At 57.1% G+C, this 22,111-nt stretch overlaps 1 protein-coding gene across 2 annotated transcripts; it reads left to right on the forward strand.

The window, feature by feature from the left end:
* Nucleotides 1-2,659: 2,659 nt before the first annotated feature.
* CES3 (carboxylesterase 3) lies at nucleotides 2,660-21,051 on the forward strand. Of its 2 annotated transcripts, none has more exons than XM_070062586.2 (14): nucleotides 2,660-2,760; nucleotides 4,469-4,673; nucleotides 4,760-4,898; nucleotides 5,051-5,184; nucleotides 5,600-5,753; nucleotides 5,840-5,944; nucleotides 7,564-7,665; nucleotides 7,962-8,102; nucleotides 11,839-11,919; nucleotides 12,893-13,040; nucleotides 13,589-13,738; nucleotides 13,895-13,973; nucleotides 14,078-14,274; nucleotides 20,676-21,051. In XM_070062586.2, the coding sequence occupies exons 1-13, from the start codon at nucleotides 2,679-2,681 to the stop codon at nucleotides 14,271-14,273; spliced, it is 1,716 nt and encodes a 571-aa protein (XP_069918687.2). In that variant the 5' UTR covers nucleotides 2,660-2,678; the 3' UTR covers nucleotide 14,274; nucleotides 20,676-21,051. The 2 variants fall into 2 exon arrangements, with proteins under 2 accessions (XP_069918687.2, XP_069918686.2); XM_070062585.2 differs by lacking the exon at nucleotides 20,676-21,051 and adding an exon at nucleotides 14,433-14,697.
* Nucleotides 21,052-22,111: the final 1,060 nt, after the last annotated feature.

Below are 22,111 nucleotides of genomic sequence, written 5' to 3' on the forward strand. Positions count from 1 at the left end.
CCACGCTGCGTTTAAACCCAACCAAAGGGCCTCACTGGTTTAGGAATGACTGGGGTTCCCGCATTGCCTACTCTGGCCACCAGATGGCAGACAAGGCTCGCTCTTAACCTGGGGTAATTCAAACTTGGCAAAGGAAAGGGAACTCACCCTGGCTGGTGCATAGCATCTTCAGCACATCCTGAAGCATCTATTGAGCTCCAGCTGCATACACACCACTGTACATTTTTCAGTTCTGCATATGTACAGTATAATTCTCCAAAATAGGTTCCCAGGACTACAGCTGTATTGTGGGTTAATTTACATATTATTAATAGCAGGTGTTGCGACATGGAGAGTTAAGCCACCCCTTGGGAAGGGAACATCTCGTATCAATGTGCCAGTTTGAGTTCAGACTCCTCTGCTTCCTGCTAATGCATCCTGGGAGGCAGCAAATGGCTCAAGTGTTTGGGCCCCTGCCACCTATGTGAAGACCCAGATAGAGTTCCAGGCTCATGGGTTTGGCCTGGCCCAGCCCTGGCTGTTGTGGGCATTTGGAGAATGAACCAGTGGATGGAAGATTGCTCTTTCTGTCTATCTCTCTGTGGCTCTGCCCTTCAGAAAGGTGAAAATAAACATTTAAAAAGTTAGCATATGGTTAATTGGAGCCATCTGAGGTGTGCAACTTGCTAACTGGAGTAAATATACAGGCCGTGCAGGGGACCACACCAGCTGTGGAAGGCTCCGTCGCGCCCTGAAGTTGCCTCATGCCCCTTGGAATGCCCCCTTTGGAGTCTGCCGTCGGCCTCTCGGGTTCTGGCAACCACTGAATCGCTTCCTGCTGCCGTGGTCACCCCTCTCTACAGTAGCGTACAAATGGGATCGCTTGTGACGGGAGCCTTTGTGACTGGCTGCTGTCACTCAGCCTGATGTGTTGAGATCCGCCAGGCAGGCTCAGCAGAAAGCAGGCACCAGCCAGGAGCTAAGAACTCCAAGAAGGTCAGGGTTCACAGAAACCCGGGGTGTGTGTGTGTGTGTGTGTGTGTGTGGCCGGGAGGTGGGCGGGGTTGCGACTTGGCAGCAGGCTGGGGAGAGGGCAGCTCTGAAAAGCAGGGCCCCTCTGCCAGCCCCAGGAAAGCCGCGGAGGAAGATTCGGGAAGCCACCCTGGTTGTTCTCAGCAGGAGGGAAGCTCCGTCCTCAGGCCTTCCTCTCCGGCACTGGGGAGCCCCCGGAAGACGACCTGCCATCTTGGCACAGCGTGCCCTGCCTCCTGCCCCTCCCCCACCCTTCTCCACCTGGGGCAGCTGGGTTCCTGATGCTGAGGCCCAGGGCTGAGTCCTGCCCTCCCTTGGGGTGGGGTCTCCCAAGCCAGCAAGGAGACAGACCCCCTGCCAGGCTTCTGCTGGCACTGGTTCCAAGACTCGTGCTTTCCTGCGCCCCACGACCTCTCTTCCATCACCAGTTTTACAGAGCGAGGTCCAGAGCTGTGGTGGAACTGCAACAAAGTCACCCAGGAGGTCTCCCTCCGCCCCCACCCACGCAGCTCAGCTGCCCGGTCTCACGGCGGGGGGGCAGGGTCTTGCGTCTGCCCTGACACTTGCTGAGCCTCGAGGAGAGTGGGGCTCCATGAGGAAGTGACCCCAACACCCACCCTGGGCAGCCACAGTCCTGGCGCCGGGGGCAGGGCTACTGAGGTTCTTGGAAGAACATGACTCGGCCCCAGTGGAAAACAGGCTGTTTTTCAAGGTGTTAAATATCCAATGAGCAAGGGCTGGCGACTGGGACCCCCACGTCCCATCTCCGAGTGCCAAGGTTCAAGTCCCGGCTCCACCTTTGATGTCAGCTGTCGTTACTGTGCGCCCTGGGAGGTGGCAGGTGAACGTGCTCAAGTACTTGGGTCCTTGACACTCATGTGGGAAACCTGGCTTCGCCCTGGCCCAGCCCCAGCTGTTGCGGGCATTTGGGGAGTGACCAGCAGATGAAAGATTCTCTCTCTCTCTCTCTCACCCTCTGTCTCTCACCCTCTGTCTTTCAAATAACTAAAATATTTTTTTAAAGTACTCACGCATTCTACAATTCGGGTGAAGATCAGAAACGTTATACCAAGTGAATGGAGCCAGATACTTCCATGCAGAATCTAGAACAGGCGGAACGGAGGTGACGGCTTAGTAGTTAATGGTTACAAGGCAGAGAGATGTGGCAGTTGCACAACACCGGCGTTAAAGCCCACAGAACTGCATACTTCACATCATTAATTCTGTACTGTGTGAGTTCCAGCCCCGTGGTTTTTTTTTTTTTTTTTTTTTAATCAACTTCAGTTCCTCCTCTCCTGATTCAAGTCCCAGGCACACCTTTGCCAGGCAAGACCAAGTGCCAGCCCCCACCCCTGGGCTGTGGCCGCACTCAGAGTGGTGAGTCAATGACGGGGGCACCCTGTGAGGTGCACACGGAGATCAGTGAGTCGGGAGAGTTGGGATCTCAGCACAGAGGCCTGTGCTATCCTCGGGCCCCTCAAGGTACCGTCCCAGCCCTGCCCTGCCTCGGCCTGGCCATCGGCCTCAGCTGCGGGCCTGGCCACCAGCCAGGTGGTGCAGGCCGTGCAGGTCAAAACTTGGCCCTTCAGAGAGCTATGGATCGTGCCAAAGGGCAGGCACTGCTTTTTACCCTCCGCGGCTTCTGCCCACAGTCGATTGCAAGGAGCATGGAGGCAGTGGTCAGAGCCCGGCCCGGAGGCCTGGTCTGGGTGGCCTGTCTGTTCCTGGCACTTCCTGTCAAGGCCACAGGTGAGACACTGCCGGAAGGGAGGACCCGGGGCGGGGTGGGGGTGGGAGGGAGTGTTGTCAGAGTGAGTGGGCACTGAGACCCGAGGGGGGGCCTCCAGAGGAACAGTCCAGAGCGAAGGATTGCCACGGCTGTGCCCCACTCTGGGCAGGAGCTCTGCCCATGCTATCGTGTCTGACCCCCCAGAACAGCCCCGCTCGGGGACAGGATTGTCCTGATACTTTGAGGGCCCAGGATCGGTCTCAGTCAGGTCATGGTGACAAGCGCATGTGCAAAGGATGGTGCTGAGAGGAAGCTGCCCCACAGTTCCCAAGGAACAGGAGGCCCAGCAGCCACCCAGGGCCACCCAGGGGAGCAGAGGCAACCAGGGGAACACATGGAGCGCGCCCACCCCGTGGTTTGCTGGGTTAGGCTTAGAGTTGCCTCAGGGAGTCAGGGAGGCTATTTCCGCCTCTGGGGCATGGGGCAGTCCCCAGCTATCTGGACCCAGGCCCTGGGGTGGGGAGAGCAGATGGAGGGTAGCCAGGTGTGTGAGAGCCCCAAGGAGGAGGGCTGCTGGGGCGCCCCTGTGATTTATTTGCATTTAACAGCCTTGCTGCCCCACCCCTCACCCACCCCTGTGCAGTGCAGTGTGGTGGGTGTGGTGCCAGGTTTCCTATCTAAAGACTTTGCCAGCCCTGGGAGGGGCAGCTCCTCCAGTTCAGCAAGGTCCCCCATGTCAAAGCTTTCTTTAAAAAAATATAAATATATTTGAAAGGCAGAGTTGCACAGAGAGAGGGAGACAGGGCAGAGCCAAGCTGAAGCCAGAAGTTTCTTCCAAGTCTCCTACATGGGTGCAGGGGCCCAAGGATTTGGGCCGTCCTCCACTGCGTCCCCAGGCGCATCAGCAGGGAGCTGGATCGGAAGTGGAGCAGCTGGGACTTTAATCAGCACCATATGGGATGCTGGCGCTGCAGGCAGCGGCTTAACCTGCTGTGTCACAGCACTGGGCCCAATGTCAAAGCTTTAGAAGACAGAGAATAAAGAGTACTCATGCCAGCGCCGCGGCTCACTAGGCTAATCCTCCGCCCAGCAGCGCCGGCACACCGGGTTCTAGTCCCGGTCGGGGCGCCGGATTCTGTCCCGGTTGCCCCTCTTCCAGGCCAGCTCTCTGCTGTGGCCAGGGAGTGCAGTGGAGGATGGCCCAAGTGCTTGGGCCCTGCACTCCATGGGAGACCAGGATAAGTACCTGGCTCCTGTCTTCGGATCAGCGCGGTGCACCGGCTGCGGTGGCCATTGGAGGGTGAACCAACAGCAAAGGAAGACCTTTCTCTCTGTCTCTCTCTCTCACTGTCCACTCTGCCTGTCAAAAAAAAAAAAAAAAGGAGTACTCATTAGTACTCATTGGACCTTAGCGGATGAGTGATCTGTGTTCAAGAGGCCAGCTCCAGGTTCCCAGGCCCTCATTCCACTGGCAGGTGCGGTTTGGCCCAGAGGGGATGGTGGTGAAGGAAGGGGTCCCACAGAGGAGGAAGCCAGGGGCCCACAGGGCCAGACTCACAGCTCACCAGGAAGGTTCACCAAAGTGTCACGCGCCAAGCGTTCTGAACAGAGCTTGGTGAACCAGGCGCTATGAGCACAGACGACGTGCCTGTCGCATGGACAATCCACCTTTCACCCCGACCCCCGTGGAGGCCGCAACTTACCCCATGGTCCCCCTGCTCCCCTCAGGGCCTGAAACAGCTCAGCCAGAAGTGGACACGGCCCTGGGCCGCCTGCGAGGCCAGCGAGTGGGCGTGAAGGGCACTGACCGCCTGGTGGACGTCTTCCTGGGCATCCCGTTCGCCCAGGCCCCACTGGGGCCCAACCGGTTCTCAGCCCCGCGCCCGGCCCAGCCCTGGGAGGGCGTGCGGGATGCCAGCCGCGCACCCCCCATGTGAGTAGTGGAGCAGGTGGTGGGCGGGGTCCTATGGCGGGGGTAGGGGGCTGAGCAGCTGGCCCTGGCCCCTACCTTGGCTACAGGTGCCTGCAGGACGTGGAGAGAATGAACAACGGCAGGTTCACAGTCAATGGGGAGCATCAGATCTTCCCTGTTTCGGAGGACTGCCTGATTGTCAACGTCTATAGCCCCGCCGAGGCTGCTGCAGGGCCCGGGAGGCCGGTCTGTAGCCCACAGGGCCCTGTCCACCCACCCAGCTCTTCCCTGCCCTGCCCTCCCTGCCCTCCCTGTCCCCAACCCATCCCAGAGGTCCCATGGATGCGCTGGGCTGGTGGGTGGGCAGCTGGGGTCCCAGCTGGTGGCTGCCCCCACAGGTCATGGTGTGGATCCACGGTGGCTCTCTGATGGTGGGCGCCGCCACGTCCCAGGACGGCTCAGCCCTGGCTGCCTACGGGGACGTGGTGGTGGTCACGGTGCAGTACCGCCTGGGCATGCTGGGCTTCTTCAGGTGAGGCACTGGCCCAGCAGAGGGCGTGGGCAGCACTGAGGACGCGCTGGGGACCCAGGGTTGGAGTTGAGAATCTGAGTGGAAGGACCCTTAGCCCCTGCTGCTGGCGGTGGAGGAGTGCTCCCTGACGCTCCTCCCCAGCCCAAGCTCCAGTTGTACGGTGAACTTGGCCCCTTGGGCAGGGTGTCGCTGCTGGGCTGCAGCCAGGGTTCCGTTCAGGTATGGGGTCAGGGAATGACAACCTAGCCGTCTGCCCAGCTGGGCCTCCCACATCCCAGGCCTAGCGTGTGGACAACAATGGTGGCTCAGAGCCAGGCCAGACGCAGGGGCCAGAGGAGGCTCAGGCGTCCTGGTGGCGGCCTCAAAGCAGCCCAAACCTGAAAGACCGACTGCTGCTGCTGCACTCTGCCCCCAGCACCGGGGACAAGCACGCGCCTGGCAACCAGGGCTTCCTGGACGTGGTGGCCGCTCTGCACTGGGTGCAAGGCAACATCGGCCCCTTCGGAGGGGACCGCAGCAGTGTCACCATCTTTGGCGGATCTGCTGGGGGCACCATTGTCTCTGCTCTGGTGAGCTGCCAGGGGGTGGCCAGGGCTGGAAGGGCCCGGTGTGCCCAGGCCCCAGCTCCTCTGACGGCTGTGTCCTCTGCATCCAGGTTCTGTCTCCCATGGCCACAGGGCTGTTCCACAGAGCCATTGCCCAGAGTGGGGTCATCGGCATGCCAGGGATGATGGAGTCTGACCCATGGCCCAGAGCTCAGGTCTGTACGTCCTTCTCTCTCTGACCCCTTGACTACCTCCCGACCCTACCCTGGAGTCCCAGAGTCAGGCGGTCACAGGTAGGAAGCTCCCACTCGGCAGAGAGGGACCCACTAGGAGGAAGGAAGCATCACCCCAGAGGAAACAACTGGTGCAATCCGGTGGGTGGGCAGTCAGGGAGGACTTCCGGAGGAGGCCACCACCGAGCAGACCATGAGGGTGGGGTCTTAAGGAGCACTCTTGAGACATCTGTTGGGCTCCAGATTCCTACCCAAGACCCCCACCAATAGGCAGTGTGAGGAATAGGCAGACGGAGCCCCAGAGGGCCCCAGAGTGGAAAGTGCACCAGCAAAGGCTGCGGGCGTGACAGAGTGACAGCCCTGGAAGCGGCCATCAGCTGGGGCATGGAGCAGATTAGGGACAGAGCAGGAAGTGAGAGGCAGCGCCCGGGGATCTGGACCTTCTCCAGGGGCAGGAAGGAGCAGGGCACTGACACGACTGAGCCGCCTGGAGCGGAAGGTGGGTTGGAGGGAGTGACCTGGGAGGCCTCACAGGGTCTGGGCAAGAGAGGCCAGTGGTGGGGAGGGAGAGCATCGTGGGGTAGGGCTGGGTCCATGCCGAGGTGCAGGAGTGGACTGGGCATCTTAAAAATCATCTGTTTATTTGAAAGACAGAGTGACAGGGAGGGAGGAAGGGACAAATCTTCCATCCGCTGGTTCACTCCCCAAATGGCCGCAGCAGCTGGGACAGGACCAGGCTAAAGTCAGGAGCCAGCAACTCCATCTGGGTCTCCCACGTGGCTAACAGAGGCCCAAGCACTTGGATCATGATCTGCTGCTTGCCAGGCACCTTAGCAGGGAACTGGATCGGAAGTAGAATAGCCGGGACTCGAACTGGCACTCTGATATGGGATGCCAGTGTCATGAACCACGGCTTAACCCACCGCACCCCAAGACGAGTCCCAGATGATCAGGAACCTCGGCATGAGCACATTGCCTGTGTCTGTACAGCAGCCCCGGGCCCCCACACCTGTGCTGTGGCCTGCGCCGTGGTGGCCCAGACGGACTGTCTCAGCCACAGATTCTAAGTCCTTCCCCGCCTCCCCTGAGTCCTAAGAAAAACACAGCTTGACCCCTCTGTCCTTGAGCTAAAGTGGAGTCCTGCTGGTTGCGCATGCCCCGCCCGGCTTAGTGAGCTGGCCAGAAGCCGTCCCTCCAGCCTCCCCTGCCACGGACTCCTGGGCCCCAGCCTCAGTGTCCCCCACCACTCCTGGGCCTACTGCAGCCCCCACTGGGAGCCCTCCTACACATGCTGTCTTGCTCTCTGGGAACACTGGCAACCAGATAAAGACAGCGTACTCAGAGCCTCAGAGGGGAGCCAGCCCGGCACCCAGAGAGAGATGGTTTGCTATAAAGGAGAGGAGGGTGTGTGTGGAAAGACACAGTCCCTGGGGACCACCCAGGCTGCTGGAGCAGGGTGGGCTTCTCTCAGGTGGTGGAAGGTCTAGGGCCAGGCATAGGAAATCCTAAAGGATGCACCCTCCCTCTACCGGGGGCCGGGCCGGGGGCTGGAAGGTGGGGTGCTGGCAGCGAGGCAGGCAAGGCTCTTTGTGTGTCCCCAGAGCATCGCGAGCTCCCTGGCCTGCAGCGCCACCTCCCCGGCCGAGCTGTTGCAATGCCTGCGGCAGAAGGAAGGAGAGGAGCTCATCCCGACCAAGGCTTCGGTAGGCCCACCTCCCTGGCTGGGATGCTGTCCAGCTCCTGCGGGGGCTGGGGGGCAGTCAGCCACCCTGGGGGCAGGAAGGGAGGGCCACACGCCCCCCAAGGGCAGGGCTTGCCTTCTCCCGAAGCATCAGCTGCCAGGTCTCCGGATGGCCCCGACCCCCAACCCTGTGATCTCCAGCCCCCCTCTCCCACTCCGGCCTCAGCCGTTCGGGCATGAGGTTGAGTGGCCCCTGGGGTCCCATCCCTGAGGCTGGGTCCTCACTGTGGGGGCCTCCTGCTTTGCTTTCTTCTGCAGAATTTTTTTTACGCGACCTACACCTCTGATGGCACCTTCTTTCCCAAAAGCCCTCAGGAGCTCCTGGAGGAGAGGCAGTTCCACCCCGTGCCCTTCCTCCTGGGCTTCAACAACCACGAGTTTGGCTGGCTCATCCCCAGGGTGAGTGTCCTCGGCCACTGCCATTCCTCCTATTTGGTGGCTGGAAAAGCTGAGGTTCAGACAGGCTTGAGGGGCTTGCTCAGGGTCGCAAAGCCGGTGTATTCTGCTTGGGGACCAAGCTTTTGCACAAAGTGGGTTTGCAGGCAGTGCTGGTGTGTAGCATGGTCCTGCCTGGATCTGTGCATCAGGCTCTGTGAAGCTGGTTCTTGTGGCTGTGCGTGAGAGATGACCTAAGACTCAGGCTGCAGACGGCGTCCAGCCTCCGGGGGCCTCATGGGGCCAGTTTGCCTTCCTATCCCCTCCAGGTGCACAGAGCGCCACACAAGAAGGCCAACAGCACGCTTTCTTCCCAAGCATCTTGTTATTTCGCTCTTCCTCTTCCACCCCTGTTCACAACAATTCCTTCTCAATGTTTTTCTATTTCTTTTCATTTTATTTGAAAAGCAGAGACACAGGTCTTCCATCTGCTGGTCCACTCTCCAAATGCCTACAACTCCTGGGACTGGACCAGGCTGAAGCCAGGAGCCTGGAGCTCCATCCGGGTCTCCCCTGTGGGTGACGTCATCTACTGAACTTGATCTTCTGCCTCCCAGAGTGCTGGTTAGCAGAAACTTAGACTGGAAGCTCTTGCTTCTGGGATGTGGCTGTCCTAAGAGGCATCTTTTCTTTTTAATGATTTTTTAAATCTTTATTTACTCATTTTCATCTACTTGAAAGACAGAGTGACAGATATGAGAGAGAGAGATCTTCCAACCACTGGTTTACTTTCTGAATACCTACAACAGACCCTACAACAGGGTCAGGCCAAAGTCAGGAGCCCGGAATTTCATCAGGTCTCCCACGTGGATGGAGATATGGTCACTTGAGCCATAATCTGCTGCCTCCGGGTCCAGTAACAGGAAGCTGGATTGAAAGCCAAGGTGCTGGGGCCAGCGCTGTGGTGTAGCAGGTAAAGCCTGCAGTGCTGGCATCCCATATGGGCACCAGTTCAAGTCCTGGCTGCTCTACTTCTGATCCAGCTCTCTGCTATGGCCTGGGAAGGCAGTAGAGGATGGCCCAAGTCCTTGAGCCCCTGCACCCATGTGGGAGACCTGGAGGAAGCTCCTGGCTCCTGGCTTTGGATCAGCGTAACTCTGGCCATTGCAGCCAACTGGGGAGTGAACCAGTGGATGGAAGACCTCTCTCTCCCTCTGCCTCTCCTTCACTCTCTGTGTAACTCTGACTTTCAAATAAATAAATAAATCTTTAAAAAAAGAAAGAAGGCTGACACCGCAGCTCAATAGGCTAATCCTCTGCCTGCGGCGCTAACACATCGGGTTCTAGTCCCGGTCAGGGCGCCGGATTCTGTCCTGGTCGCTCCTCTTCCAGTCCAGCTCTCTGCTGTGGCCCAGGAGTGCAGTGGAGGATGGCCCAAGTCCTTGGGCCCTGCACCTGCATGGGAGACCAGGAGAAGCATCTGGCTCCTGGCTTCAGATCAGCACGATGCCGCTGGCCACAGTGGCCACTGGAGAGTGAACCAACAGTAAAGGAAGACCTTTCTCTCTGTCTCTCATTGTCCACTCTGCCTGAAGAAAGAAAGAAAGAAAGAAAGAAAGAAAGAAAGAAAGAAAGAAAGAAAGAAAGAAAGAAAGAAAGAAAGAAAGAAAGAAAGAAAGAAAGAAAGAAAGAAAGAAAGAAAGAAAGAAAGAAAGAAAGAAAGAAAGAAAGAAAGAAAGAAAGAAAGAAAGAAAGAAGAAGAAAGAAAGGAAAGAAAGGAAAGGAAAGGAAAGGGAAGGGAAGGGAAGGGAAGGGAAGGGAAGGGAAGGGAAGGGAAGGGAAGGGAAGGGAAGGGAAGGGAAGGGAAGGGAAGGGAAGGAAAACAGAGGTGCCAGAGTTCCCTCCCAAGCTACACGCTGTGCCAAACACCAGCCCCACAATCACACAACGTAGGGCCCAGCCTCGTGGTCCTCCATGCCGGCATTTGGGCAGCTTCAAGGTTTTGCAGGGAAGCCAGCAAGGCAGGGAACATCACTGAGTGAAGACTCTCCAATGAAGTCACTCTCTGAGAAGCAGGGGCTTAGGACTCCACACAAAAGCTCATGGAAAATGGAATTAAAAGATCAGCTTATTTTAGCACAAAACATTTGAGACCAGGCGTGGTTTTTTCATCATCCTTATTTCCCATGAGCTTTTTGAATTTCCCATGTATCTTTTTTATGAAGACAAGACTCAAGCCGCAGCTATCATTTTGATTGCTCTAGGTCCCTTGTGTTTCCATGTAAGTTCAAGTTGCCAATTTATAAAGAAAAAAAAAAAGAGCAGTTGAGATTTTAAAAATGTATTTATTGTGGCTGGTGCTGTGGCATAGTAGGTTAAGCCTCTGCCTGCAACGCCAACATCCCAAATGGGTGCTAGTTTGAGTCCTGGCTGCTCCACTTCCACACCAGCTCCCTGCTATGCACCAGGGAAAGCAGCGGCAGATGGCCCAAGTACTTGGGTCCCTGCACCCACGTGGGAGCCCAGAAGAGGCTCCAGGCTCCTGACTTCAACCTGGCCCAGCCACAGCCCTTGCAGTCATTTAGGGAATAAACCAGCAGATGGAAGACTCTCAAGTCTCTCTCTCTCTCTCTCTCTCTCTCTCTCTCTCTCTCTCTCTCTTTCTCTCTCTCTCTCTCTCCCTCTCTCTTTGTAACTCTGTCTTTGAAGTAAATTTTTAAAATGTATTTATCCCTATTACTTATGTGAAAGGCAGAGAGACAGGGACAGAGGAGCAATCTTCCATCTACCGCTCCACTCCCCTAATACCTGCAGTGGCTGGGGCTGAGCCGGGTGAAAGCCCCAAGTGCAGAGTTCAGCTGGTCTCCTACGAGGATGCCCCCGGCCCAAGGACTTGAGCCATCACCTGTTGCTGCCCAGGGTGAGCGTCACCAAGAAGTTGGATTGGAGGCAGAGGTGGGATTCGAACCAGGGGACTCCAATGTAGGCTGTAAATGTCACGAGCAGAATCTTACCCACTGGGCCAAACGCCTGCCCAGAGCTGGGATCTGAACCCAGACTCCAGAGACTGTGCTCCGAAAGCTGCGATGTGTCAAACAGTATCTGACGTTTTTAATTTCCCCTGCAGCATCTTGGGTCTTAATGCCCTGCTGTGAAAATGTTGCCCAAAGGGTGGGCATTTGGTGGAGCAGAGAAAACCCAGCTTGCTACACCCGCATCCCGTATTAGAGGGTCGGGTCCTGGCTCCTCTGCTTCCAGTCGAGCTTCCCTCCCATGCACACCTGAGAGGTGGTCAAGGCTGGCTCAAGTGCGCTGTGGGAGACCCACACAGAGCTCTGTGCTGGCTTCAGCTTGCTCCAGCGCTGGCTGCTGTGGGCATTTGGGGAATGAACCAGCAGATGGAGATGTGTATGTGTGTGTGTGTGCGCGCGTGTGCACGTGTGTGTGTGTGTGTGCATGTGTGTGTGTGCCTTTCAAATAAAATGAAACTAAGAACTAAGTCAAAACTGTTTTTAGACATTGAGCCTAGCTCCCTGTTCTCTACAGAGCTGCCATTGACCTCATGCCCAGGGAATTTCATGCTGCCATCCCCAGCGGCCCCCACCCCACCCCACGTGCTGCCAACTCGAGGCCCATCTCTCAGATGCAAGGCCTTGTGGGTTGGGTGATGCTTGGCTCCATCTGAGTTCAGGGGCCCAGGGCTGGGAGCGGGGGTGGGGACAGTGGTCAGCTGGACTGAGAGGCCTCGGTGTCCCTGCAGGCCTGGGGGTTCCTGGATAAGATGGAGCGGATGAGCCAGGAGGACTTGCTGGCCCACGTGAAGCCCTTCCTGTCCTATCTGGTGAGACCAAGAGGGCAGAAGGAGCGCGGTAGGCAGTGCCCCTCCCCACCCAGGGCCGCCCACCTACCTCCAAGCCCCACGGCCCACCCAGGAACCCCCCAGGATGTGAATCAACACGGTTCTCAAAGGGAAACTCATCATCACCACTGTCACTGCAGAGCCTGCCCTTAGGAAGCACTTCCTGCGTGCCGCGCTGAGCACTGGGGCAGGAGTCAGCTCCTTCAGTCCTCACTGGGGCTCTATGACAGATGGACGTTCATCAGTCCCATTTTACAGATGAACAAACTGATGAGGCAGAGCAGAGCTTGGGCCAACTCTACCTGACCCCAGAGCCTCCACCATTTCCATCATACTGTCTGACGTGGAGCCAGATGGAGCTGGAGTCAGACCCCAGCCCCAGGCCACCGCCCAGTTATCCCATCCCCTCTGAGCCCGTGCCTTCTGCTGCAGACGGGAACGCTGCTTTCCGCTCACCTGAGCTGTCGTAAGGAGGCATACGCGTTGCATCTGGGGAGTCTGCCAGGGAGCTGGTACCCAGGAGGTGCTCAGTCTACGCACACTTCCTCCCCACTCACGCAGCTTCACCACCGCTCTCAGGAGGGATGGGAGCCCGCATCATTTTCTCTTCCACTCCTCAGTTAATTTCAACTGATGACTCACTGGGGACTCCACACAGGCTGCCCAAGACCCCTGCCCAATGGGGACCACCCTTCAGAGGGGCTTAACCACTTGTCTCAGGTCACGTGGCCACGAAGCGGTCAGAGAGCCTGGATTTGACTCCAACTCTAATCTTATCCCACCCAGAGGAATAAGGGATAAGGACCTCCCTTCTAGAGGTCCGAGGGAGGCTGGGGGGCAGGTGGCTGGCCCCCAGAAGGGGAGCCGTGCCACGTGCCGGAGGCCAGGGCCAGGAGCTTCTTGGGGAGGTCTGCCGTAGTCCCGGAGCAGGCCTGCTCCTGCCCTCTCGCCCCAGGGTGTGCCGTCCGAGGTGATGTCTGCCGTCATTGATGAATACCTAGACAGCGATTCAGGCGCACAAGGCAGACGCCAGGCCTTCCAGGAATTGATGGGTGACATCATCATCGGTTTCCCCGTCTTCAATTTCTCCAGAAGCCTCCTAGGTAAGCCTGTCCCCAGCCACCTGCCCTGTGCTTCCCACTTTGGTGTGGGAGCTGGGACGGCATAGGTGGTGGCACAGCTCTAATAGGGCACAAGTTCCCCCAGTGCCCCCTCCTGGTCTAAGTGGCAGCATCGTGGACCTGAGAGCTGTCCCCAGCAGATCCATTTGCAGGGGAGAAAACAGGGGCTCGGAGAGGTGCAGCGACTCGTCAGGGGTCCCCCAGCCGCACCTGTCATGGCTCTCCGGGGGTCACTGGAGCCGCGAGCCTTGTCCTCATTCAGAGCTCCTCCTGGGAGAAAGGTCTCGCTTCCTCCACACCTGGCCGCAGCCCTGGACAACTCCGAGTTGTGCACTTTGTGGCCCTGAGCTCTGGGCCACCGTGAGAATTGAATGAGTGATCACACGCAGCACACGGAAGCGCGCTCCACTCCAGTGCTGGCTGCTGTTGGCTTCTGTCCTCATCCTTGATGTATTACGAGCTTGTGCCGTCAGGCCCGGAAAGCCAGCAGGCTGCGGGTGTCCGACTCCCAAGCCACCCTCTCTCTGCAGACTCCGGCAGCCCCGTCTTTTTCTATGAGTTCCAGCATCGGCCCAGTTGTTTTGAGAAGATCAAGCCAGACTGGGTGAAGGCTGACCACGGGGCCGAGAGTCCCTTCATGTTTGGGGGGCCCTTCCTCACAGACGAGAGCTCCCTGCTGGGTAAGGATGTATGGACAGACAGATATGCATCCCCTAGGCTGCCTCACCCCACAGGCTACGGCGGGGCTTGAACAGCGGTCTGGGGTCAGCACCAGGAGCCCTCGGGTCCCCTCCAGGCCCCAGCTGGCCCTGACCCAGGTCTGTCCCTCCCATCAGCCTTCCCAGAAGCCACAGAGGAGGAGAAGCAGCTGAGCCTCACCATGATGGCCCAGTGGGCCCACTTTGCCCGGACCGGGTAAGTGAGGGAACAGGCACAGCTGGCCTTGGGCCTGGGACGCAGAGATGAGTCCACAGGGGCCAACAAGGAGGCCTTGGTCCTGGCTCATTCCTCCCACCCAGGGACCCCAACGGCAAGGGGCTGCCTTTTTGGCCCCAGTTCAACGAGTCGGAGCAGTACCTGGAGATCGGGCTGGTGCCACGGGCCAGCCAGAAGCCCAAGGAGGCCCGGATGCGGTTCTGGGCAGAGACGCTCCCCGGCAAGGCCCGGCAGTGGCACCAGAAGCAGCAGGGCAGGAAGGCCCCCGAGGAGCTCTGAGGTGAGGCCGGGGCCTTCTTATTTATTTTTTAAGATTTATTTATTTATTTGAAAGTCAGGAGCTGGCACTGTGGCACAGTGGGTTAAAACCCTGGGCTGAAGCACCGGCATCCTATATGGGCGCCAGTTCAAGACCCGGCTGCTCCTCTTCCAATCCAGCTCTCTGCTATGGCCTGGGAAAGCAGAGGAAGATGGCCCACGTCCTTGGGCCCCTGCACCCGCATGGGAGACCCGGAAGAAGCTCCTGGCTCCTGGCTTCAGATCGGCGCAGCTCCGGCTGTAGCAGGCAATTAGGGAGTGAACCAGAGGATGGAAGACCTCTCTCTCTCCCTCTCTCTGCCTCTCTCTCTGTGTAACTCCAACTTTCAAATAAATAAATGAATCTTTAAAAAATAAAAATAAAAAAGAAAGAGTTACAGAGAGAGAGAGAGAGTCTTCCATCTGATGGTTCACTCCCCATTGGGATGCCGGCACTGCACACAGCAGCTTTCCCCGTGACACCACAGTGCCGGCCCTGGCCTGGGCCTTCTTGGCTGAGCCAATCCAAAGTGTGGCGGAGAGCCAGCCTCCTTCTCCCCCGACGTGGGCGCAGGGCCCTTCTGCACCTCAGGGCCTTTGCACAAGCTCCTCCCTCCCCCTTTTCCTCTTGCCTCATGACAAATTCCTGTTCATTCTTCAAGATCCCTGGAAGACCCAGTCCCCCAGGAAGCCCGCCCTGCCTTCTCTGGGCCCTGTGGTCCTCAATCCGTATCAGTAGACGGTAGCACACAGTCCACCCTGGGCTAGCACTGTCTATGTCTGTCCCCGGGGGCCAGGGTTACTCTGTCACTCACACAGGGAGGGGGCAGAACCTGGAGGGAGGGGACGTTTGATGAGTGACACACAGAGTATGTGAGTGGTGGCCGCTGGACTGGAACCCTTCAGTGCTGAAGTCTTGCTCAGTTTGCCACAGGTTTTGTCGGCTCTGGCCAGGAGGCAGAGTCACGCAGTGGAGGGGACTGGGTCCTGGAGGCATCCAGCCTGCGGTAGAGCCCTGGCCTCCAGCGGCTGCAGCCGGAGGCCGGTAGAGTCTCCTCCTCTGCTGCCCGGACTTGGCCCCTGCACAAGACGGAGCAGACACACACAGCAGTTCTGGACGTCACCGGTTACAGCTCTGACCCTCAGGTCCTGGCACACGTGCTCCGCACCCCAGTGCCTGGGCTCCGCCCTTCCCAGGTGGGGGCGCTCGGCACAGCTCCCAGAGTGCCCACCAGGACCCTGCCTCGGTCACCCCAAGTTCCTGATGGCTGACGGTTACAGGGAAAGAATCCACAGCTGGGACCCGTTCTCTTCCGGAAAGTCCATTAGGACAGCAAGCAGGGACATGGTGACCGAAGGGCTCTGCGTCCTGTCCTGTCCTCCCTCGAAAGCTCGGCGGGTGGAGGTGGAGGTTGTAGTGTGGTGGTTCGAGTCCCAGCTGCTCCACTTCCTATCCAGCTTCCTGCTAATGTGCACCCTGGGAGGCAGTAGATGATGGCTCAAGCCCTTGGGAGCCTGCCATCCACATGGGAGACCCAGATGGAGTTCTGGGGTCCTGGATTCGTCCTGGCCCAGCCTGGCTGTTGTGGGCATTTGGGGGAGTGAACTGGTGGTGGAGAGAGCTCGCTGTCTCTCCCTGCTCTCTCAAATATGTAGTTTGAAAAGAAAAAAAGCTCACAGCGACTTCTCGTTCCCCTTTGGACAAGTTCAAATTCTTTATTTAGCATTGAACCCGCCCTGTTCTCATCTGCTTCCTCTCACTGGGGAAATTTGGCCGCACAAGCTTCTGAAGAGCCTGCCAAGTGGACAGGGTACCGATTGTAAGTTGCACGGGGCCATGAGGGACAGGAAGGAAGGGCCGCCAAGCTGAGACCTAAGCAATTACCCGGACTGGGTGGGGAGGGGAAGGGTGTTCTGGCACAGGGAGCAGCAGAAGCAAAGGCCAGGTAGGTGAGACGTGCTGGGAGACACAGTGTGGCCAAGAGATCAGCAAGGGCAGGCTCCTGGAGGCGTGGGAGAGCTGGCAAGTGTCGTAACCGGGTGGGATGCAAACACGTTTGTCATGTGCAGGAGGGCGACTGGAGGATGAGGGTGGCAGCAGAGAGCGAGGAAAGACCCGTGCCCAGCTGGGGACTGATGAGATGCGAAGGCGAGAGGGCAGCCTGGGGTCTGGCAGGAGAGGTGCTGAGACCCAAGCTCTGGTCTGGGCCACACTGGATATGAAAAGGGGCTCTGTCTTCCAAACCCGAGGGTGCCCAAGGCCTGGCAGGCATGGGGGAGTGAGGACACCCCAGGCTTCAGCGTCACCATTGTCACTGGTCCCTGGAGAGGGAAGCCAAACCTGCTGATGTGGCCTCAGCCAGCCGTCTCAAGCCAGCCCTGTCTCATGTCATGCTGTTCACGCAGGCAGAGAGAAAGGACTGGCACCACGCCTGCCTCTGAGGGTTCCGAGCCTCTCTCGTCTCTATTCCTCCTGCCTGGGGCCCCTGCCCCAACACTCGCTGGAAGCTCCCCTTCTGCCGGCCAGGGTGTCCTTGACAGGCTGATTCCCTGCCCAGAGGACCCAGCAGCCAGATGAGAGGAGCAAACAGCAGGCGCCACCCAGTCTGGTGGATCGCAGGAAGGGTCTGTGTGCAGTGTAAGAGGGTGGACACAAGGGGGCGCTGCAGGAACAGATATGCACACCTGGACCCAGCCGCAGGGACAAGCCCTAGCAGATACCCCTCAGCACAGCTAAGGGCACATATACCCAAGGCCAAATTTAGTTCCTCCCACAAGCATCCGTCTCATACACACACAGTCAGAGAGGGTTCCAATCCAGTGCCACTGCTTCCTGGATGTGTATCTTGAGCAAGCTGTTGGTCTCCTTCAATTTTCCCATCCATAAAATGGGACCAGTGATAGGGTTTCTGTCATGGCTGCTCTGCATGGAAAGGTCACAGAATAGTGTCTGCCCACATCAGTGCTCCATAAATGCCCCCTGGCCTGGGGGGGGCACGGACTCCAGTCATGCAGTCTGGGGAAAAAATCGTCCAGAGATGGGAGAATTGGAGGATGTGAGGGGCCTCGTCATTTGAGCATGGGCTTCTTCCATCTTAAAATCACTTCCCAGTCTGGGGCTGCCCAGAAGGGTTGGCAAGCACAGCTCTGTGAGGGTCTGAAGGGCAGCCTGGGTGTCCTGTGGGAGCCCCCCGGCCTCCCTGACACTCTCGGGGAAGCCACGGTCCAAGCCCTTGGCTGGCTTTGCCTGTAGCCTGCCCTCTTGGGTTTGTTTTTTTTGTTTTTGTTTTTGTTTTTGACAGGCAGAGTGGACAGTGAGAGAGAGAGAGACAGAGAGAAAGGTCTTCCTTTTGCCGTTGGTTCACCCCCCAATGACCGCCATGGCTGGTGCTGCGGCTGGCGCATCGTGCTAATCTGAAGCCAGGAGCCAGGTGCTTCTCCTGGTCTCCCATGGGGTGCAGGGCCCAAGCACTTGGGCCATCCTCCACTGCACTCCCGGGCCACAGCAGAGAGCTGGCCTGGAAGAGGGGCAACCGGGAAAGAATCCGGCACCCCGACCAGGACTAGAACCTGGGGTGCCGGTGCCGCTAGGCGGAGGATTAGCCTAGTGAGCCGCGGCGCCAGCCCCCTCTTGGGTTTTAGATCACCACCACCGCCTCCCCCGATCTGTCCCCCCACCCCGGCTCCCAGCCCAGCTTGCCCAGTCCCTGGGAAGGCCGATGCAACAACAGAAAGAAGGGGCAGGGGTTGTGGTGCAGCCATGTGGGGGCACCTGCCTCGCATATGGGAGTGCCTGGGATTGAGTCTGGTCTCCACCTCCGCTTCTGGTCCAGCTTCCTGTGAATACTCCTGGGAGGCAGCAGACGGTGGCTCAAGTGCTTGGGCCCCTGCCACCCTGTGTGGAGTTTCTGGCTCCTCACTTCAGCCTGGCCCAGCCCTAGCTGTTGGAGGCATTTGAGAAGTGAACCAGCAGATGGAAGCATTTTCTCTCTCTCTGTCTCTCTCTCTGTCTCTCTCTGTCTCTCTCTGCCTTTCAAATAAATACATCCCTAGCCGCTGCAGCCATCTGGGGTGTGAACCAGACAGTGGCCGATCTCCCTTTCTGTGTCTCTCTGTAACTCTGACTTTCAAATAAATAAAACTTTAAAAAAATAATTTTTCAAAAAATTTTTAAATAACAGAGCAAATCTTTTAAAAAGTGGCATTGACTCTCTGGCTCAGTTTGAGATGTCACCTTCTTAACAATATTAACCCATCCATGAGGATAGGATGTTTTCCAACTTATTTTTCAGATCCTTTTTTTTTTTTTTTTTTTTTTTTTTTTGGACAGGCAGAGTTAGACAGTGAGAGAGAGACAGAGATAAAGGTCTTCCTTCCATTGGTTCACTCCCCTTATGGCCGCCACGGCTGGCACTGTGCTGATCTGAAGCCAGGAGCCAGGTGCTTCCTCCTGGGTCCCATGTGGGTGCAGGGACCCAAGCACTTGGGCCATCCTCCACTGCCCTCCCGGGCCACATCAGAGAGCTGGACTGGAAGAGGAGCAACCGGGACTAGAACCCAGGGTGCCAGCGCCGCAGGTGGAGGATTAGCCTATTGAGCCACGGCGCCGGCCCAGATCCTTTATTTTTACTTATTTTATTTGAGAGAGCGGGACAGAGATCTTCCATCCTTTGGAGCACTCCCCAAATGCCTGCAGCACCCAGGACTGGGCCAGGTGACACCAGGAGCCTGCAGCCCCCCCCCCCGGGCTCCCCGTGAGTGGCAGACACCCAGCTGCCTTCACCATCACTGCTGCCTCTCAGGTGCTCCCGGGCGGGAAGCTGGATCAGAGGCAGAGCCGGGACTCAAAGCCAGGCGCCGTGGTACAGGATGGTAGCCTCCAGAATGGTAGCCCAGTCGAATGCCCGCCTACAACGTTCTTTTTCAAACTGTAAAATAGCCACAAACGTGGGAAGATACACCAACAACCGTTTCTACCGCCCTGTGGTGTACTCCACCACGCCTAACTTTTCATCCTCACAACAACCCTGTAGTTCCATTTCACAGGTGGGAAAATTGAGGCTTGGAAAGCTCACATGGGGAGCAATGAAGTCAGCTTGGACTCACAGTGGCCAGGCTCAGGGATCAACGTCACTCATAGCATCGCCTGTTTTCCCTTTATTCAGCCAAAAACTTAGGAATGTTCTCGAGAAAACTCTACCAAGAGACACTGGGAAATAGCACACTGGCTTTCTGGGAGCTGATTCTGACCCGGAAGACAATTTCACACCAGGGCCACCCAGATGACCTGGCTCCTTTACAACATCCCCTGAACCTGGGTGAGCACCAGACGGGGCCCACATCTGTCCTGGGCACCCTGGTACAATCACTTCCCCTACAGGCCGGGTGAAAGGTTGCCACTTCCCTGCGGAGAAGTGACAAGAGTGGAGCAAGCTGTTGGCAGGCCTGGCCCTTGAAGCCCTCACAGAACTGGCCAAGGAAGCTCCCAGCTAGGTGGGGAAGTCCCTCGTGGCTGGCCCCCAGGGGAGACAGGTGCCGTCAACACCCCTGTTCCCCTACCCTCCACCCTCCAGCTTGGCTCACGCTTTGAAGAACACACTCCAGGGTGCTTAGTGTGGGTGGTGAAGCCAATTTGTCAGAGCCCAGGCAGCCACCTCCCCTCCCATGGCCGGGTGCCATGATCCTGTGGATGCAGCCAGCGCCCACGGGGTCCCAGAAGAAGGAGACAGGTGCTCCACAGAGAGGGTTGTACTCCAGGCCCAAGGAAGCGGCTAGTCCCTCCTGCCCTGGTCCTGCCCAGCTTGGAGTGCCAGCGTTCCATATCGGAGTGCCTGGGTTCAAGTCCTGGCACTGCTTCCAACTCCAGCTTCCTGCTAATGTGCACCCTGGGAGGCAGTAGGTAACAGCTCAAGTACTTGGGTCCTTGCCACCCACATGGGAGACCCAGATGGAGTTCCAGCCTCCTGGTCTTGGTGGTTCAGCCCCAGCTGTCAAGGGCCTTTGGAGAGTAGACTAGCAGCTGGAAGATCTCTCTCTCTCTCTCTCTCTCTCTCTCTCTCTCATCCCCCCCATCCCATCTTCCAAACAAAATGAAAATAAATTTTAAAATGTAAAATCCCACACTGTGAAATCTCTAGTAATGTTCACTAAAGAAAATGTGGAAAATACAGAGAAGAGTAAAAGGTAAAATACAGCCCAGGTTGCAGATGACCTGGCAACCCCAGGCTAACCACAGTCCCACCTGCTGTCACTGTGGATATCTTTGGAGAATTTCAGTGTGTACCCTCCATGACTAATCACATCATGTACAATGCAGAATTTCAAATTGTACCTTTCTCAAGTCGTTGAAACACCTCAGCCTTTCTCTCTCTCTCTCTCTCTCAGATTAGACATTTGTGGCCAGTGCTGTGACAAAGCAGATTAAGTCACTGCCTGCAACATTGGCATCCCATGTGAGTGCCAGTTTGAGTCCTGGCTACTACATTTCCCATCCAGCTCCCTGTAATGGCCTAGGAAGGCAGTGGAAGATGGCCCAAGTGCTTGGGCCCCTGCACCCACATGGGAGACCTGGAAGAAGATCCTGGCTCCTGGCTTTGGATTGGCCCAGCTCCAGCCATTGCAGCCATTTGGGGGAGTGAATCAGGAGATGGAAGACATCTCTCTCTGTGTGTCTCTTTCTCTGTCTCTCTCTCTCTCTCTCTCTCTCTCTGAATCTCTCTCTGTAACTCTGCCTTTCAAATAAATAAAAATCTTTAAAAAATTTTTTTGAAAAGATTGAATTATTTATTTTGAAAGTCAGAGTCATACAGAGTGAGATAAGGTCCCAAGCTTGTTTCTCAAGTGCTGGTGGCAATAGCTCACACAGCGGGCCACGTCATGTTTAAAGTGCTTTACCAGGGACCAGCGCTGTGGCGCAACAGATTAAGACTCCCTACAAGGCCAGCATCCCGTATGAGCACCGATTTGAGCCCTGTCTGCTCCACTTCTGATCCAGCTCCCTGCCAATGCACCTGGGAAAGCAGCAGAAGATGGCACAAGTCCTTGGGCCCCTGCCACCCGTGTGGGAGACCTGGATGAAGTTCAAGGATCCTGAATTTGGCTTGGCCCAGCCTCAGCTCTCATGAACATTTGGTGAGTAAACCAATGTTTGAAAGCTCTGTCTTTCCCTCTGTTCTGTAACCCTGCCTTTCAAATAAATAAATACATTAAAAAAAAAAAAATAAAGTGCTTTACCTACATGAACCTTCACTACAACCCTGAGAGATAAGTACTAATCAATTAGATAAGTATGCTAATTTGTAGAGATTGGAAACACTGAGATTCAGAGAAGCGAAGTGATTTGCTGAAGATCACACAGCCAGTAAGTGGCAGTGCACTAAGATACGCAGTGTGGCTTATCTGCGGTCCCCACTCTCCCCTTCTTCCCCCGTCCCCTCCGCTTGTGTTGGGGTGAGGCTGTTGTCAACAAGGCTGGAGGACACTCACTGTAAACGGGTTCTGTGTGCTTTGGATGGCCTCCCAGACCCAATTTCTCGGTCAAAGGGCGAAGGCAAGGTTAACGCTCTTGCTCCATGTGGTTCGGTAACTGGGAAAGGCCGTGTCGCTCACGAGCTGAAGGCGAGGGGGCGAGGGGGTGAGGGGGCGGGGACACTGACTGTGGCCTCCCTAGTGGACTTGGAGTCTCCAAGCCACAGCCACCCGTAAGAGTTTCTTAGACACAGGTCTGAAGGCCATTTCCAGGATTCCAGGGCCCCCAGGCTGTTCCAGCTGGAGCAGGTGTTTGCGTGCTGTGCCAGGGAGGGGGCAGGGGAGCGAGCTGT

The sequence above is a fragment of the Oryctolagus cuniculus genome, chromosome 18 (assembly GCF_051225735.1).
Source record: "Oryctolagus cuniculus isolate XC-2025 breed Fujian yellow rabbit chromosome 18, ASM5122573v1, whole genome shotgun sequence".
Classification (NCBI taxonomy): domain Eukaryota; kingdom Metazoa; phylum Chordata; class Mammalia; order Lagomorpha; family Leporidae; genus Oryctolagus; species Oryctolagus cuniculus.